The sequence below is a fragment of the Oculina patagonica genome, chromosome 1 (genome assembly GCF_052425735.1).
Source record: "Oculina patagonica isolate OP01 chromosome 1, crgOcupat, whole genome shotgun sequence".
NCBI lineage: Eukaryota > Metazoa > Cnidaria > Anthozoa > Scleractinia > Oculinidae > Oculina > Oculina patagonica.
Window position 1 is genome coordinate 32,287,097 of NC_135758.1, and position 16,808 is coordinate 32,303,904.

The 16,808-nt window shown below is 37.9% G+C and overlaps 1 protein-coding gene across 1 annotated transcript; it reads right to left on the minus strand.

The window, feature by feature from the left end:
- Window positions 1-7,499: 7,499 nt before the first annotated feature.
- LOC144664438 (WD repeat-containing protein 31-like) lies at window positions 7,500-15,657 on the minus strand. Its single transcript, XM_078525558.1, has 11 exons — window positions 15,324-15,657; window positions 14,493-14,567; window positions 13,888-14,029; window positions 12,002-12,102; window positions 11,584-11,654; window positions 10,925-10,985; window positions 10,579-10,659; window positions 10,044-10,153; window positions 9,808-9,863; window positions 9,233-9,302; window positions 7,500-8,550 (listed from the first exon to the last, which is right to left on the minus strand). Exons 1-11 carry the CDS (start codon window positions 15,510-15,512, stop codon window positions 8,457-8,459), a joined length of 1,050 nt encoding a protein of 349 aa, XP_078381684.1. The 5' UTR covers window positions 15,513-15,657; the 3' UTR covers window positions 7,500-8,456.
- Window positions 15,658-16,808: the final 1,151 nt, after the last annotated feature.

A 16,808-nucleotide genomic window follows, 5' to 3' on the forward strand; every position in this document is an offset into this window, starting at 1 on the left:
GGGGTTGTTCGAGTTATCCGAGTTCGAGTTACCGGGGTTCTACTGTAATAATGGTTTAATGATGATTCCACAAGGTGGCTATCACATCATCACATGCTAAAATAATTTAGTGAGAAAACCTATAAGGACAATAAAAAGAAAAGCAATTGAATTTACAAATCTACATAAATCGTAAATTCCTAAATTATACAAATAATAAAGTTTGTCGCATTAGTCTACAGATGCCATGTCTCTCAAGTCAGTGTCAAGTGCGCTCTGACTTCGTGTTTAAAAGTAGTAAAGCTATATACTATTACACTTGAGCACTGTTCTGCAAGGAAATGCACATTATGAAAGTTCGCATAGTGAAGAAGCCTTTTTTACCAAAATAAACGGGGATTTCCCGGGACCGAATGATTGGAAAATATTTACCAGTAGATCATTGATGCTGAATATTCCCCCTATGTTAACAACTGAGATTGCTCCGCATTTTATTGAGTTTGAATGTTTTGCTTTGCCGTTTAAGCACTTTCGGCATCCTTTTGAATGTTTTATTTTCGTTTAAACGCTTCCGGCTTCCGTTTGAATGTTTTGCCTTGCTGTTTAAACGCTAATGGTAACCGTTTAACTGTGCTTGTCCGTTTAAATGGGCTAGAAGCCGTTTACTATTCGTTTACTATCCGTCCGTTTTTATCCGTTTCGCGGATTTTAGTTAGTGTACGTTTTCCCGTGTGAGGTCACAAATGAGTGAGGCCGGGTTGTAAAGAAAAGGGAGTGGTGGGGCTAGATCACGTTTCATGAAAAAAAAAAAAAATAGCCATTTCCCAGAATGAATCAGTTAAAGTCATGCTCCGGTCATGCAATTCATCACACGTTGTCTTATATTCAGACGCTTACTGGATATTTCTTTTTGAAGAAAGAAAAAATCACGGTTTACAGTCACATTTCCGACAAATAAACAATATTCATTTCGCAATTCTCATAAAAAAAATTGCCGATTCACGGTTCGCGAATATGTAACCAAATCACGTTTTATGAGAAAAAAAATAGCCATTTCACAATTCACAGGGAACATTATCAAAAGGCCTTTCACGGATCACGAAAAAACCCATTACGACCCTCATGAGTGGCACCTCGCGTTGTCATTTTCAGCGTCATTTTTAACTCGGAATGGCGAGGACCCCATCACAGAAGGTAGGAATAGGCTGTAGTCTGTCCGCACCTAACAGTATTAAGTGTTAAAGCCAGTAAAAATCATAGATGATCGTCAAAAACTCGGTCATAGAGCCCAAATATGATTTCGCCCATACTTTGTATATTGGTAGACCCAAGTCCGATACACATGCCAAGGATATTCATTTACTGTAATATTCACTTGTTTAAGAGAAAAAAGATTAAAACAATTTGCAGTATTTTCTTCAAAACATTTTCGCAAATTGACACAATTTGTGGCATTGTCAAGTCAGCCAGGCGACAGTTTGAAATGATTTCCACACAGGTTCAGTTTGATTGATGCTTCTGTAATTGAATGACAGTGAAAGCGGTCCATTATCTCTGCTCACAAATTTAATATATTTTTTTAAATAAGTGTACCTAAATCCTCTCTGAAGAGTGATCGTTGGGACATCAAACAAACTCGCCAAAAAATGCATGTGGTACGCAATGAATCTCAAAAGTAAAACCTCCTGAGGCAAGTTTAAGGATGGTTTTAGTTTTTTACCGTTTAGTTTTTTTAGGATCTTTTAAAGCAGTAAATTAGAGCATGCCCGAAGTTAGCGAAATTACACTATCTGCCATGATCCAATATGCAAATTAGGTCAACACTCGAAAGATTGCCGCCTTCGCATTCGCAAAGAATTTGACAATACAAATTCCCCTTGGCGTTTATTGGGCGACGTAAGATTAGCAGAATGAAGCAAGTATTTGTCTGAGCGAAATGTTGAGATAAACTGAATAAAAACCAGTCGAGCATTCGTAAACATTTTGAAATTCGCTTACCTCAGTGTCCTCATTCAACAATCCTTCGTGATGTTTGGCTGCGTTTTGTTCGTTGCGCGGTAATTTTTGCCATATCCTTAACACCAGTCAAATTTGATACTGTAAGAAATCCACCTTATCCGACAATGTTTCATAACAGAGCACTGTTCGCTGTTGCATGGCAGAACAACATCTCGCTGTAAACATCATGACAATATTGGCAGTTTTCACGGTCCGATTGCTAAAAGTCACGCAACACGATAGCCGTGACTAGGTTAGGAGAATTTGACGCTGAAATAGGCCGAAAAATTTTGAAAAACGTACACAGAGTGTGACGTTTGTTCTTTCTTATAAACTGCTTAAGTTTGGCACCCTAAACGTCCTTTTTAAAAGTAACCTGGAAACATAACTTCTTATTACCCTAATATCGGGGTACATTAAACATTAGGGACGGATCATTAGAAATAGCCGGAAGGGGGTGACTTTTACCACAAAATTCCTGCAAGCGAAACTTGTCAGAAAAAAATCCTGTACGTGGTTGTGACTGAAAAAAATTCGTGCAATGGAATAGGCTCCTTTCGATATATTAAAATTCAGCCTGGTAGCGAGGCCTAGAGGACACAAACAAGAGAAGTTTCAAAAGCATGTTTTTTCATTTCTTTTGTTTGTGTCCTCTAGGCCTCGCTATCAAGCTGAATTTTAATATATCGAAAGGAGCCTATTACCTGTAAGTGTTGTATAATGGCATATATGAACCGCCCATCAGAATGCCTAATAAAATAGCGTTTTTGAGGTTCTTTTCCCGGGGATCATGCCCCCCTAGTTTGAGAAATACCAAGCGAACAGCATCAGCTCAATACTATCAACTATTTGGTTGCAAACACACTTTACCCACACTAACAATTGCCGGCCTCCCATCAGTAAACAGTAAATCAAAAGCACAAACAGTATTATCATCACTTTAAACTGTAATTTTGTCTGATATTCATCTTTTTTGCAGGGAGACCAGGGTTTACATTTCTAATAAGGGGGGTGGGGGGGTTATATTAAACAGGCACTACCTATCCAATCACTTCAGCTCCTTTATAGAATCAAAGTCTCTTCGAGATGTCGACGTTTTTGCATGAAGTATGAGTCGAAGGTTTATCCTGTGCATTGTTCTTCGAACTTATCATTACAGTTTCTTTGTAGTTTAGTTTAACAATTTCCTATCTTCGCGGAGGAAATGCAGCCATATAATTTTGTCAAAAATGGCTCGTCCGCGCCGGGTATTTATACACATATTCCTTAACATTACACAAATAAACAGTGCAAATTTCACCGAGATCTGACAATTCTATACTTTAAAATTGCAAGGACCTTTCGAGGCAGTCGATTACGGCAGCGAAATTAGCAAATGAAACAGCAAAATATGCGTTTGACGCTTTGTTTTTGCGACGCCATATTTGAATTGTTATAGCCGGGTAGACCGCTGTTCAATGTGTTCAAGGCCGTATCGTTACGATTGCTCCACGAAAAAGCACGAAAAAAAATACGGATATTTCCGACTAATGTCGGAGAAAACATTGCGCATATAATTGGGGCGTAAACAAATCGTTACACTCAAGCTGCGTTTTGTCTAGGCTCTGCGAGGGTCGGATATCAAGACCCAGGATTAAGACCCAGGATTAAACAAAAGCCATATATACAGTGAATGCTTTCGAATTATATTTGAAGATGAAATACGAAAGAATTTTGCTGTCTTTGACTGAAATTCCACTCGAACTGCGTAGATACGATCGCATGTTGTAAAGCCGATTCATGCAACATTGCTGTCATTCCCTGTCAACGCGAGGTCACGTCCCTAACGACCTAGGCTGATGACGAAATAGAGTTGCGCTTACATGTAGCGACCAAATTTGGCCTAATTTTTAACCGCTCCTAAGCTAAAAGAAGCCCCATTTCTTGCATTTGTTTTAACTTCAATAATATCTTTGAAAAGAGCGAGTTTTTTGGTATGGTTTATTTTTGACGTTTGTAATTTTTAAACGATGTAAGTGCTAGTGATTATTTATTCGTGTTTTAGTTACGCAATCCATTGTTTGTGCGACGCTTTTTATAGATCGCCTTTCAGACACACGTGCGTTGAGATAAGAAAGCTGACATGTCACTTTTAAAATTGTTATATAACGTTTGTAAATGTGACAAGTCACGTTTTTTTTACGAGATCGCAAGTGATCACCCACAGCGGAAAGTAATCCCTTGAGAAATTAAAACGGTCCCTTGATAAATTAAAAAAGTCCCTTGAGATTTTACAAATATGTGGTTCCAAATTTTGTCCACTAACCCCTATTCTACGTTTTTAGCTTGTAAACAAGCAAAAACGTCGAAAAAATGAACGGTCCTTGAATCAGTGTCGCTCAGTTCAAGGAACAAATCTGCGGAAATGTAACAATGAGATGCTATTTATTAATGATAATTGTTGCATGAATCTTAGATGCGTTACAAAAAAAATGTATCTTTGGGCGAAAAAATATTCATGCAAAGCTTCAGCGTCAGAAAAAAAGTTCCTGTAGATAAGTAGGCCTTCAAATAAAAAAAAAGATTCTGCACAGAAAATGTTTTATCCCCCCCCCTCCTGTTATTTTTTAATGGTCCTCCCCTTATAAAATATTGTATCATAAAAAAATGAAATAAGAAAGATTGTTGATTTTATTGTTGTCGTTTCTTTATACCAAAAGAGAGACGAAAATTTACTGATCCCGCATGACCAATTATTTGCTAAGGAAAAACTTTGTAGTGATGTGTGCGGGGAGAACGTTCAAAATCTCACCCTAAAATTTCTTCCACGATTTTTGTCTTTTTCTCCAGTTTTCTGCCTAATCTCGGCTTTAAGCGCTCAGGCTTATGGCTTGGATTATACTAGTTACAGTTCCAAAGCAATAAGCTTGCGAGAATCTTCTCCGTTCTTTGAATATTCCATTTCTTACACACTTGACCATTTCTAAAGATAACCGATTCCAATCCTTAAATGTGCAGCTTTGAATGCAAGGGGTAACGCGGGACGATAAAATAAGGAGAGAATAAATAACTGATAGCTTCTCAGACTGTACAAAAACCCGTTTTTGTCAATTCCGAAACAGACCGCACTCAAAAAATGCTTGCTACTGCTGCACAAAAGCATCCTGCCTTGCGAATGAATAAAAAGGTTCTCTTGGTTCTCCGGTCGAAAATAACTCGTTTTTTTTTTAGAATTCAGTGAGGGTTTCGGTAAGTTGAAAACAAAATTCGCTTGTTAGTTTACCAATAACTGCAGTTCAGTTTTTTTTTTCAAAAGCAAAACGTTTGGAAAAGACAGAAATATGCAAGATGCTACATGTCGGCGCGACAAAAAGTCGCCGGTTGTCTTTGATTAATCTTGAAGGTTTTACACGAAAACATCAATACCTCCGTTTCTTAACGAAAATGACAATCACGAGATCAAAACATGGATTTTATCTGTAAATTTTTTTAAGAAAATTATCCACCGAGACCATGGCCTCGGGGACTATAATTTAAAATTCCGTCAAAGCGCAAACAAAATTAATTAGACGATAAAACAAACACGATTCTTAGTGTCACGCAAACTGAACAGACAAAAATAGTGCTACACGGGCAAATACGGTTACGTTCAGATAGGTTTATGGCCTAATTGCCTAAACTTTAACTGGGGCTAACTATACTGCGCTTTGTAAGAAAAAAATTAAAATAAAGTTAAAATAAGGGGTTATTGCAGCAATCTTCATCGTGTTTACTGTCGTGCACGTAAGTCCATGCCAAAATGTTTTTCACGGTTTCTACTGACTCAAGTACTCTTATTTATTATTAAATTTTCACGTATGGACTAAGATTGCCAATCAAAATACGAAAATTTGGATTCGTGCATTTTAACAGTGAACATTAGAGATTTGAATATTGTTAAAAATATATAAACCTCATCATGATAAAGTTGGCGTCACGGGCACGCATGGACCCCACCCTTCGCTCGGGTCCTTGGCTTATCACGAGGTAGGATCCTCGGTCTTGAATCTGGTTTATCTTTGACTAAAAAAAAGGCACATGCCATTCTCAACTTAAAACAATTTGCAATGTAGCCAGTTCATTTTCTTGTGGGTACAACTTAAAGAAAACGAATTCTAAAAACTTTTTATTCTATTAATGAATTTATATAAAAGCCTGAATCAACCACATATTGATTACTGTAACGCCTGACTGTGACGTTGATTGGGATAACTGCGGCATCGTTTTTTCCGAAATGCTGCAGACGCTCCAAACAGCTCGTATTATTATGTGAGGGTGCATAATCAGTCGAGCCGTAATTCCCCCCCCCCCCCCCTCAAAAAAAATAATAAAAAGAGAGATATAGGGAAATCCTTTCTATAAGTCAAATTTGGAGAGAGTCAAGGGGACTTTTTTGTCGGCCGAACAAAGGAACTACTTGATGAAACTTGTTGTTACTAGAGGGAGTCTGGTAAAAAAAAAGACGAAAAATAGTTGACATAATTCAGTCACAGTTTGTATTCGTATTGCGTGACAGATACCACTGGACCGTGAAGACTGCTAACATGTCAACAACGAACTGTAACAGTATTTGTTTATGGCCTGCACTGAACAGTGCTTTAAAAGGAAGTATTGCTGGATGTGGTGGATTTATTTAAATACTAAGCTTCAATTGCATTAAGGATATAGCAAAATTTACCACACAACGAACAAAACGCAGCCAAACATCACGAAGGATTGTTGAATGAGGACACTGAGGTAAGCGAATTTCAAAATGTTTACGAATGCTCGACTGGTTTTTATTCAGTTTATCTCAACATTTCGCTCAGACAAATATTTGCCTCATTCTTCTTATCTTACGTCGCCCAAAAACGCGAAGGGGGATTTGTATTGTCAAATACTTTGCGAATGCAAAGGCGGAAATCTTTCGAGTGTTGACCTAATTTGCATATTGGATCATGGCGGATAGTGTAATTTCGCTAACTTCGGGCATGCTCTAATTTACTGCTTTAAACGATCCCAAAAAAACTAAACGGTAAAAAACTAAAACCATCCTTAAGCTTGCCACAGGAGGTTTTTCTTTTGAGATTCATTGCGTACCACATGCATTTTTTGGCGAGTTTGTTTGATGTCCCAACGAACACTCTTCAGAGAGGATTTAGGTACACTTATTTAAAAAATATATTAAATTTGTGAGCAGAGATAATGGACCGCTTTCACTGTCATTCAATTACAGAAGCATCAATCAAACTGAACCTGTGTGGAAATCATTTCAAACTGTCGCCTGGCTGACTTGACAATGCCACAAATTGTGTCAATTTGCGAAAATGTTTTGAAGAAAATACTGCAAATTGTTTTAATCTTTTTTCTCTTAAACAAGTGAATATTACAGTAAATGAATATCCTTGGCATGTGTATCGGACTTGGGTCTACCAATATACAAAGTATGGGCGAAATCATATTTGGGCTCCATGACGGCCATTTCTTTGATTCTTACTGGCTTTAACACTTAACATCTAAATGATACCAACCTTTATATGTATGTGTACGGTTTATGTACGAACATGGTTGCCACAGATATCAGTTTCAATAATTGCCCGACTTTTCCCTGACCAAATAAATACAAAATGTCGGCTGTAGTTGCGGTCTCTGGCTTCCTCTTCCAGAAAAAAAAATCATCGCTGAGATCACGTTGACCTGAAATGTTTCTTCCAACTTTCAAATGTGTTAAATTAGCAGTGTCACAATTTCAATTTTCCCTGACTGTTCTTAGAACTTTCATTTTTTCCAAAATATAATTCCCTAACTTTTTCTGGCCTTTAAGAATTTTATTTTTCCCTGGCCTTTTACCCAGGCAATGTCAAACTTTAGGCAATGTCAAACTTTATGACAATGACAAACTTTATTTACTCACGGTAAAAACATCAGCAAAAGAGGATAAACTTATCTATTCTACTGTTTTACGTGTTTGCCGTGTGGGTGCCCGTTGGGGAGTAAAAGTCATTGATTCCCTTTCTAAAGCTTGCAAAGGATAATGGCTTACGTAGTTTGGATGGCAGTCCGTTCCAAAGAACAACCCCGGAATAACCAAAACTGCGTTTGGGCCAACCCAGTTGGTCCACTTCAGTAGCTTTGGGCATGTATGAGTTCGAGAAACAAAGAAATAAATTGTATTTCATGCGTTACTATATAGCATAAATTTTAATAGTTTTGAATATAAAATCCTTAAAAATCAAATAATCAAAATAAAATCTATGAAATCTATTGACTAAGAGAGTTTGACTTGTTAAGTGGAGTGTAAATAAATTAACAGAAGCGAATTGCTTCAATACGTATACAGGGTTCGACCCTGACTCATAAATAAATACATAAAACTAGTAGTTACATGACAAAAACATCGCATTCCTAAATTTCCTATCTTTGGGATTTAATTAAAACTACTAATGTTGGTGTATTCAGCTACACTGTTGTCCTAAAAAAGGCTAAAATTGGCATTTCTTGGTGAGCTGTGGTTTGCCTTCACAGGACTCCAACATACACTGGTACACACCCATATTTGTTGTGGAAACGCAAATACTGAAAGGTTAAAAAAAGGAACGAATAAATAATTAAAAAATAGAGGTAAGAGACAGAACTGTGGTATAGCTGTACAGAAAAAAAAGTGTTATGATAAGTTTAGTGTAAATTGAAAGTGCAAATGCCTCAAACCCTGAAGTATTAAAACGTTACTACATTACATGCAAAAAATTCGGACGTTAAAATTTCGGACGTTTAATTTTCGGACACTTTCTTTCTCATTTCGGGCAAATTTCGGACACTTTGCTGAAACATAACTGAAGCAAATTTACACCTACAAAACACGAATGAGACCGAAACACATATGTGAAAATGATAGTTTTACTGCACCCTCAGATACACCGACGCGAGAATAACAAATACTATCAAGCCGTGTCTCAGCTAGAGTTCGCCCCAAAAAGGAAACTAAAAGCTTTGGAGCTCAAAGTGGCTTAATGATCTGCTAAAGATCTTCAAAAGTGTCATCTGGTTCTAGTTCCTTTGTTACAGCTTTCACCATTTCTGCCATTTAAAAGCTCCTCCTTGTCACATCAGGTTTGTTTGGTACTGTAAATATTTCGGACGCTTTGAAATTTTCGGTGGGTTATATTTTTTGGACATTTATTTGTCTGGCATTAAAATCGTCCGAAATTTTTTGCAAGTAATGTATAAAGTTCTAGTTAAGGTAACTGAACTGCTGTACCTTCCATCATCCCACACACAAAGGTCTGTCAGTGGACCCGCTCCAGAAAAGTCAAGAGAAGTAACACATTCTGAAAATATACAAAAAAACTTTATTTTACCCTAAGCTTGGTACAATTTGTTTTTTTCCTTTCTTCTGGTGTATGGAAATACACCAAGGGAAATACCAAGGGTAAAATTGAACGACATTTTCTCCACTGGAAAGACAATGTCAAAGACCCAATTTCACCTTGCATGCATTGCGTGCTGAAGTACATTTTTCACATAAGAAAAACATAATCTTGAAGCAGTCACCAGCTTGCTTGAACACTGGCTCGGAATGAATCATTTTTATCTCGAGTGCACAAAGACGGGAGCCATACTTTTGAATCAGGGGAAAGGTAGGCTCAATTTCTGGCCATTTTGGGAGTCTGGTGTGTCATCCTCCTCCCAACGTGGTTTGGGGCAAGGAACATGGGCTCCCAAAATGGCTGGAAATCAAGCCTAGGGAAAAGGGGACAGACCAATCATAGGATGCAATCAACCAATCATAGCAAGAACCAAACAGCTGCTAAGCAGGCAGGATGACAATGTTACCTGTTCCTTCTCTGTCCCAGATTTTTACAGTTGAATCATGTGAAGCTGTAGCAATTCTGGAAACAAATAAAAGTGATACCTTACTAAATAATAACAAGCACTTTTTTGTACAGGTCTGCAAGGTCGATTGGTTGCCTAGGTAGTTTTGCACAAGTTCACATTAATACACTTTCACTTTGTAAATTGACAACACAAAAACATATTAGCTTTGGAAAAAATAAAAAAAGATAACTTACAGATCTTTTGACCAAACATGTTCCAAATGAGGAAGAAAAAGACAAGCTGATGTAGTTTGATAGTGGCCAATGTACCGGCAGATCATCTGTTGTGCCCTCACATCCCACAGCTGTCAATCAAACAGATGTTAGTGCATGTAGTGGATTTGAGATAAATAGGGGGAACTGCTTGTTGAACCAAGTGGAAGGCAGGGTGGCCTAATGGTTAGTGCATTGGATTCCACATCAAGTGTTACAGGTTCAAGCCCTGGCCAGGGTCATTGTGTTGTGTCCTTGTGTAAGACACTTTACTCTAACAGTGCCTCTCTCCACCAAGGCATATAAATGGGTACCAGTTAACTAAATGATAGAGCTCGAGGAGAGAGGTAACCCTGCTAGTAGACTAGGATTCCATCTAGTGTGGATGCTACTGGTACTAGAGACAAGGGCTGACCTGATGGCATAATTTATATACAGAAAGGACAGTCCTCATGCTTGTTTTTTTAAGCTAACTTTCTTATCAATAAGAGTACAATACAAAACTAGTGCAACTCACAGTGGTTTCACAGCCTTTTCCATTGAATCCATTGCTACATGTCAAAATAAACTTTCCATCCCTTGAACAATCACAGTATGTCTACAAATAAAAGTTGGTAAACCCTCTAAATTTAAAATGACACCGTGATACGTCTGCAATGCATGCACAGGGCTACAGCTAACCTATTGTGTTCGTAAAATGCTGGAAAGTTGCTCACTGGAATGCAAAATAAAAAAGCTAATTTTTTTTCCTTCCTCTGACAATTCATTGCTAACACTGACTGCAATGGATCATAAAATATAAACAGTCCTCAAACAGATACCAGCAATTAACTTTTTTTTTCAAGAGATGAAAATAGAAGTACCTGAAAGTATTGTTGAGCAGGAAATGTGAATGCAGGTTGCATGTTTCTTGTATCCCACACTCTGATAAAAAAGACCAAAACATGCAGATCAGTTAATAATCATTATTGATAATACATGCTTACTCATCTTTTTTGCTATGCTACTTGACGTTTCTCACATTGGCTCCTATGACTATGGACAATACCTTAGTTTCAATTTGAGGCTGGGGTGAACCTAACAAATGGTAAATGCCACATGTACCGCATGAGTACTATTGTACTATTGAGTTATGGATGTAAGTGGAGGTTGCTAGCATGAAGGAGCATAAGAGTCGCTCCAGGTGATAGCGTGATCTGAGAAACTTTTAGCTTTTTGATTGCTTAGCAAACTTCCCAAGTGCATCCTTACCTAACTCAATAGTGCACAGCTGTATGTGGTATTTACTAATTGAAAATAGTAAATGTTTTACAGCATAACTTTAAGATGATTTACTACTTAACAGTTACTATGAGACACAACTGTGTGTGCTAAGGTTACTTTCTGAATTTTGAAGTAACATGTGCAGTACTCATTCAGTCCCCAACAAAAACCTTAAAAACAGATCAAACTTCTGCACAGGTATCACGTTTATAGTGTCAGATGTCATGTTCTTTTAACTAGTGAGTCATTAGGAACATACCTGACCATTTTGTCCTCTCCAGTTTGAGCAACTTGAGTCTGAGTTCCAGGAATCCATTTCACACAACTTACCTATCAATATTAAACCAAACCACATTAAGCATCATAAAAGATAATGGGTTAATAATTCTTGTCACAAGGTCTGAAAATTTCTTAGCAAAGCTTTCGACTGCATTGCACAGTCGTCATCAATGATTGAAATGATTATAATCATTGATGAAGACTGTGTAACCAAAGTCAAGATGAGCGTACATAGTTATATCATAAAGATGTTTTATTTAAATATCTTGCTTTGAACCCCACCCTTACCTCCCCCCCCCCTCCCACCTCTCCACAACTTAACTTTACCTCTCAATGTAGCTCTTAACTTTATCATGTTCTAATTTTTATAAGCTGAGAAAAAACCAATTAAATCTTACCAGATTTCTAGACACTTCTGTTTCACTGATACTTGTTTTTCTTGTGGTATTCCACAGCCTCACACAGTTATCTCTTGACCCAGAGAATAATAATGTTCCATCTACAACAGCCATTGGGATAGGGTGGTGTTAGAACTTAGTTGGCCATTTCTGAGTTCCTTGCTAGTAATTTTACTTCAGGTTGACAAAACCAACCTTTTATATGAAGATGAATTCCCACAAGTTCATTTTCACGCCAAGGAAACATGTTTCCGTATCAAAGGTTTAGGATCAGGATCAGGACTTGTTGTTGAAACTGGGAAAAGAAACTTGAAAGGGCTTGGAAGGGCTTGGAAGGGCTTGAAGAAAACTTCCAGCTTGCCCTTCAGACAAGCAGCTCTCAAATTTTGCTGGCTCTGAATAGTTGCATGCTTGTCTTATTTTTGCCCCCGCAGGGCTTTGGCCCAGAAGCCAAAGTCCGAGGAGGCATTATAGTGGTCCCCACGTATAAGTAGTTACAGAAGGAAAATACAGAGGAAATACAGTACATACTGTCAGAAGCCAGAAAAAATCTCAACTTGGTTGAAGTGAGCATGCAAGGTGGTCTCGGGTAATGATGACGTAACAAAAGGGTTTGCCTGCAAATGGTCTTGGGTAATGATGACATAGCAATAGCGCTTGCCCACAAGGTGTTCTCGGGTGTTCTTGGGTTTTGGGTAAAGATGATGTTAAAGCAGTTTCCCAGATTACGCGTCCTCACAATTCCACAACTCTCACCTCCACATGTTGTGAATCATATTTTGAAAAAATCCAAACAAATACCCTTACCTTGCAAAAGCTTAAAAAACTCAACTGCCACGTTAAAAATCGTTATAGTTTAGTATTTTAAAATTGAAAGAGAAATAAATATTTTACAATAAAATTGAGCTATCTTCAACTTCTCACTGCCCATAAATGCCTCACGCAGTACCCAGATGCGATAGCCACTCAACCTTGTGACACTACACCGCAAGCTACAGTTTCGCGCACATTTACAACTCTCAAATATAAACACAAACAAGTTTCCATTTTATTCAAATCAGATAAGATCAAAAGATCGGGGGCACTTTTAGTGTCAACTACCCCTGGGCCCTTGCCCATCAGGCAAGTGAGAATAAAAAGCTACTTGCCCAACAGGAAAATGTTAGTCTTACAAAAGTGTGAGGCAGCGAGGCGTGCAAGGCGTGCAAGGCGGCGAGGCATGCAAGGCAGAATTACCTGCTCCAAATAGAAAGGCTAACCACAAGCTGCCTACCTGTAGGCTAACCAAAGTGTTATTCAAGCTAACCAGAGTGCCATTAAGGCAAACTGAAGTGCTATATAGGCTAACTGGAATGGATAAAACACCTCGCTGTCTTGCACTTTGTAACTACCCGGAAAATTTACTTGTCCTGGATGACTGCATGGCTCTTTTTTGAGCTCTGCTAGAAATACATTTCGTATCATTACAGTGAGCTTTACACATTGTTTATTAGGGTCATCCTGCCACCACACTTCCCACTGGCAAACACATACCGTAAAATTCCGGTTATAAGCCCCCCCGGTTATAGGCCCATCAACCTGGAAACAAAAAAATACATCCTGTTATAAGCCCCCCCGGATATAAGCCCCCCTCTACTAGATGACAGTACTGAACAGGGCTAAATGACGCTTTTTGTGCGTTTTTAACTTAAAAACGTATTTCGATCAACACTCCCGAGGCTCGTTTCGAAACATTTTTTTCCTTCCGCTTATAAGCCCTCCCGAATATAAGCCCCTCCACTTATAAGCCCACCCAAAAACCCTTACGAAGTTGTATAAGCCCAGGGCTTATAACCAGAATTCTACGGTATTTGAACAGTATCACTGTCACAATTTTTTTATCTTACCATCATTTAGATCTATAGCAGTTACCACCAGTCTGTGACCTTCAAATGTCAAAAGAGGATCATGTCGCTCATTATGGACCTGCCAAGCCTTTATTGTCTTATCTCTAGAAGAACTATATACAGTGGCAGCTACATGTTTTACCTGTTAAAAATAAGAGAGCAAAAACATATGTGTACCACATCATATTCGAGTGTTGTCATAATTCCAGGTGTTTTTTTTTTTGTCATGATTTTGCTATCTAATGAAGGGGGGACCTATTGAAAATTTGAAATTCTGAGGGGAGTGGAGCTTCATAGAGCACTAATAGTTTTCGCATGGAAGTAATTTAAGTTCTTGATCTGGAAAATGCAGGTAATGCTTTAAAGAGAAGAAAAAGAAAAAAAAACTTAAGGAGCATTCTCTCATGGCCACTCAAAACACATGAGCTTTTCTCACTTTCCCAGCATAACAATCGCCTCTTTTCTTCCCTGGATACATGGCTTGGAACCTCAGGCAAATAACACCTCAATTTTCAAACCAATAGCACCTGCTAGTAAATGTAATTTTATTGTTTTTGCATATTAGGCTTGTATACGAGTTCCATACTTTGTATACTGGAACCTACTTTAGTGACATCTCTTGTATGACCAGTCCATTTATGACGTGGTATGCCTTGCTTCCAGTCAAACAAAACCACAGACTGTCATGTGAAAAAAAAAAAAAAGATAAATAAATAAACAAACATTATAAACATTGAAGAGCATATAGATTTCTCTGCACAATATACATGTAATTCCACATGGCCTGTCTTAGTATGACTTTAACATCCCCACCCATCCCAAGAAAGGTAATTGGAAATTCTGAGGAAGGGGGGAGGGAATTTCAAAAGCCAAAGAGTTTAAATGCAAGCCGGAGCAAATGAGCACCCACTAAATTTTTGTGAGCATTTCAAGCTTACTCCTAAATTTTGCAAGCATGCAAAATACCGGTAAGCGTGCAAAATGACCCCTCTTCCCCTTCAAATTTTTTTTGACTATTTATTACTAGAAACTATTAAAGTTAAAGTTAAGGTACCCATTTGAATTTTTTTATTAGGTCATTATGGCAGAAAAATATATATATTCCTGGTAAACTTAACTTTAAGGTCTTTAATTTTCCAGGAGGTGGTAGTGGTGGTGGTGGGGAGGGGGGCGGGTTATTTGTCATAATTGACCACCTTGAGAGAGCCATGGAAGCTATATATTAGAAAAATTGAAGTTCTAGCTTCAGCACTGGGCCGAAATAACATCCTTCTCCAGACTTTTTCAGAGCAACATGCTTCACCTTGTGAGCTCCCTTGTATAAAGGTGCATATATGCGAAATCTTGTGACGCCCCCAAAATTTGCTCTTTTTAGTTTCAAAACTTCCATCGAATGTCACAGTCATTTTAATGTAGGATACCCCTCACATACTTACGTTGTCTTTGCTTCCCGTAACACAAGTTCCAGGTGCGAATGCGTCGATACAAGTGACAGAATCTCCGTGAATTGCTCTGTATTCCTTTACCACTGTTTGTAAAGCCTTGCTCGCTTCATCAGTCAAGTTAACCCCATCATACTGATCGTAACCTTCGTGACGTCGGGGCTTTGACTTTTTCAGACCCATGCACAAACTACCGAATCACTGGAAACAACCTGGCTGCATGGAAACGGTAATACATTCATGTATTATAAAGAGTCTAAAGCCTTGTAAAGCTCGTCAAAAATTTTGTTTTGTTGACGGATCGTCGCCAAACGGAAGTTTCACTGCAGGTTTTCAGCCAGCGGCTTCTCCGGTTGTTTCATGTAAATACGTGGTGTAACAAACATATAGTGTAGATCCGCTTCTACTTTTGGGGACACTTTACTTTAGGCAGGGTAGCATTCCCCGCCATCCCTTTCCCGGAAGGTTAATTTCGCCAACTTGGTGAACGACTTGCTCCAAATCGTTCGTTTAAAATTGTGGACCTCTAATCCTGACTAAACCTTACTGACCTATGTATATGTACTCTAGCAAAGCCAATTAACGCTATCACAAAGCGCGCGGATGCTTGCCTTTACATTCTTGAATCATAAATATCGTAAATCGAGCAGATAAATACTCAGATACTTACTATTTAAAGGTCAAATTCACCTTACCTTTCGCGTAGAAGAAAGGGACTGATAGGGTCAGACCGACGATCAACACTGATGAAATGATTTTTTTTTTCAATGTTTTGAAGGGGTTTTGAATTTCCGCACTTCGCGTTATGGGCAGGAAAACACATTGTAAAAATAAGTAGTCACTAAAAGCAAGGCATTTTAAAGCAATTAATTTTTCTCGGCAACAAAAAAAGTTGAGTGTATCACTTTTCAGCAAAATGCAGTTAATCAAGGAAACGTGAAACGAGAAATCAAACAAATTTGTCGTGATATCTAATTTAAGTATTTTTTTAAGTTTTGTAATCTTAATTTTTAGTCCAATTTTACTTAATTATGCATTTTGATTTTTATACAGGAAGCAGCTTTACAATGTTTCCGTCAGCCTGTTTTATTGTTAACCTTCTTTGGCTGTATTTATTAACAGTGTTTATCTCATACATTTTTAGTCATAAATTAAATATTTCATATTTTTATTTACTTTTTGTTTATTCTTTCTTTCTTTCTTTATTTATTTATTTATCTATTCATTTATTTATTTACCAATTTCTTGGCCAGTGATCTACTGAGCAGTTCTTCAAAGGCGGAATTTAATGACAAATTTAAGGATATTTCATTATCAAGAACAAACAATTAAAATTAGAGAGAACAGCTAGCGACTTCAGTATTTTAATGATTGCTCAGCGCCGAGCTTTGGATGCCAAGTTTGTTGAATTTTAGCTAATTGTTTGATGTATGTTTTAATTTAATAACGTTTGGAAATCATATCACCGTCCAGATACTC

Coding starts and splice junctions, on each gene's coding strand:
- LOC144664438 (XM_078525558.1), bottom strand. CDS start 15,512: ATGGGTCTGAAAAAGTCAAAGCCCCGACGTCACGAAGGTTACGATCAG. Junction 12,103..13,887: donor TGCTATAGATCTAAATGATG/GTAAGATAAAAA, acceptor TGGCTGTTGTAG/ATGGAACATTATTATTCTCT. Junction 8,551..9,232: donor TGTGTGTGGGATGATGGAAG/GTACAGCAGTTC, acceptor TTAACCTTTCAG/TATTTGCGTTTCCACAACAA.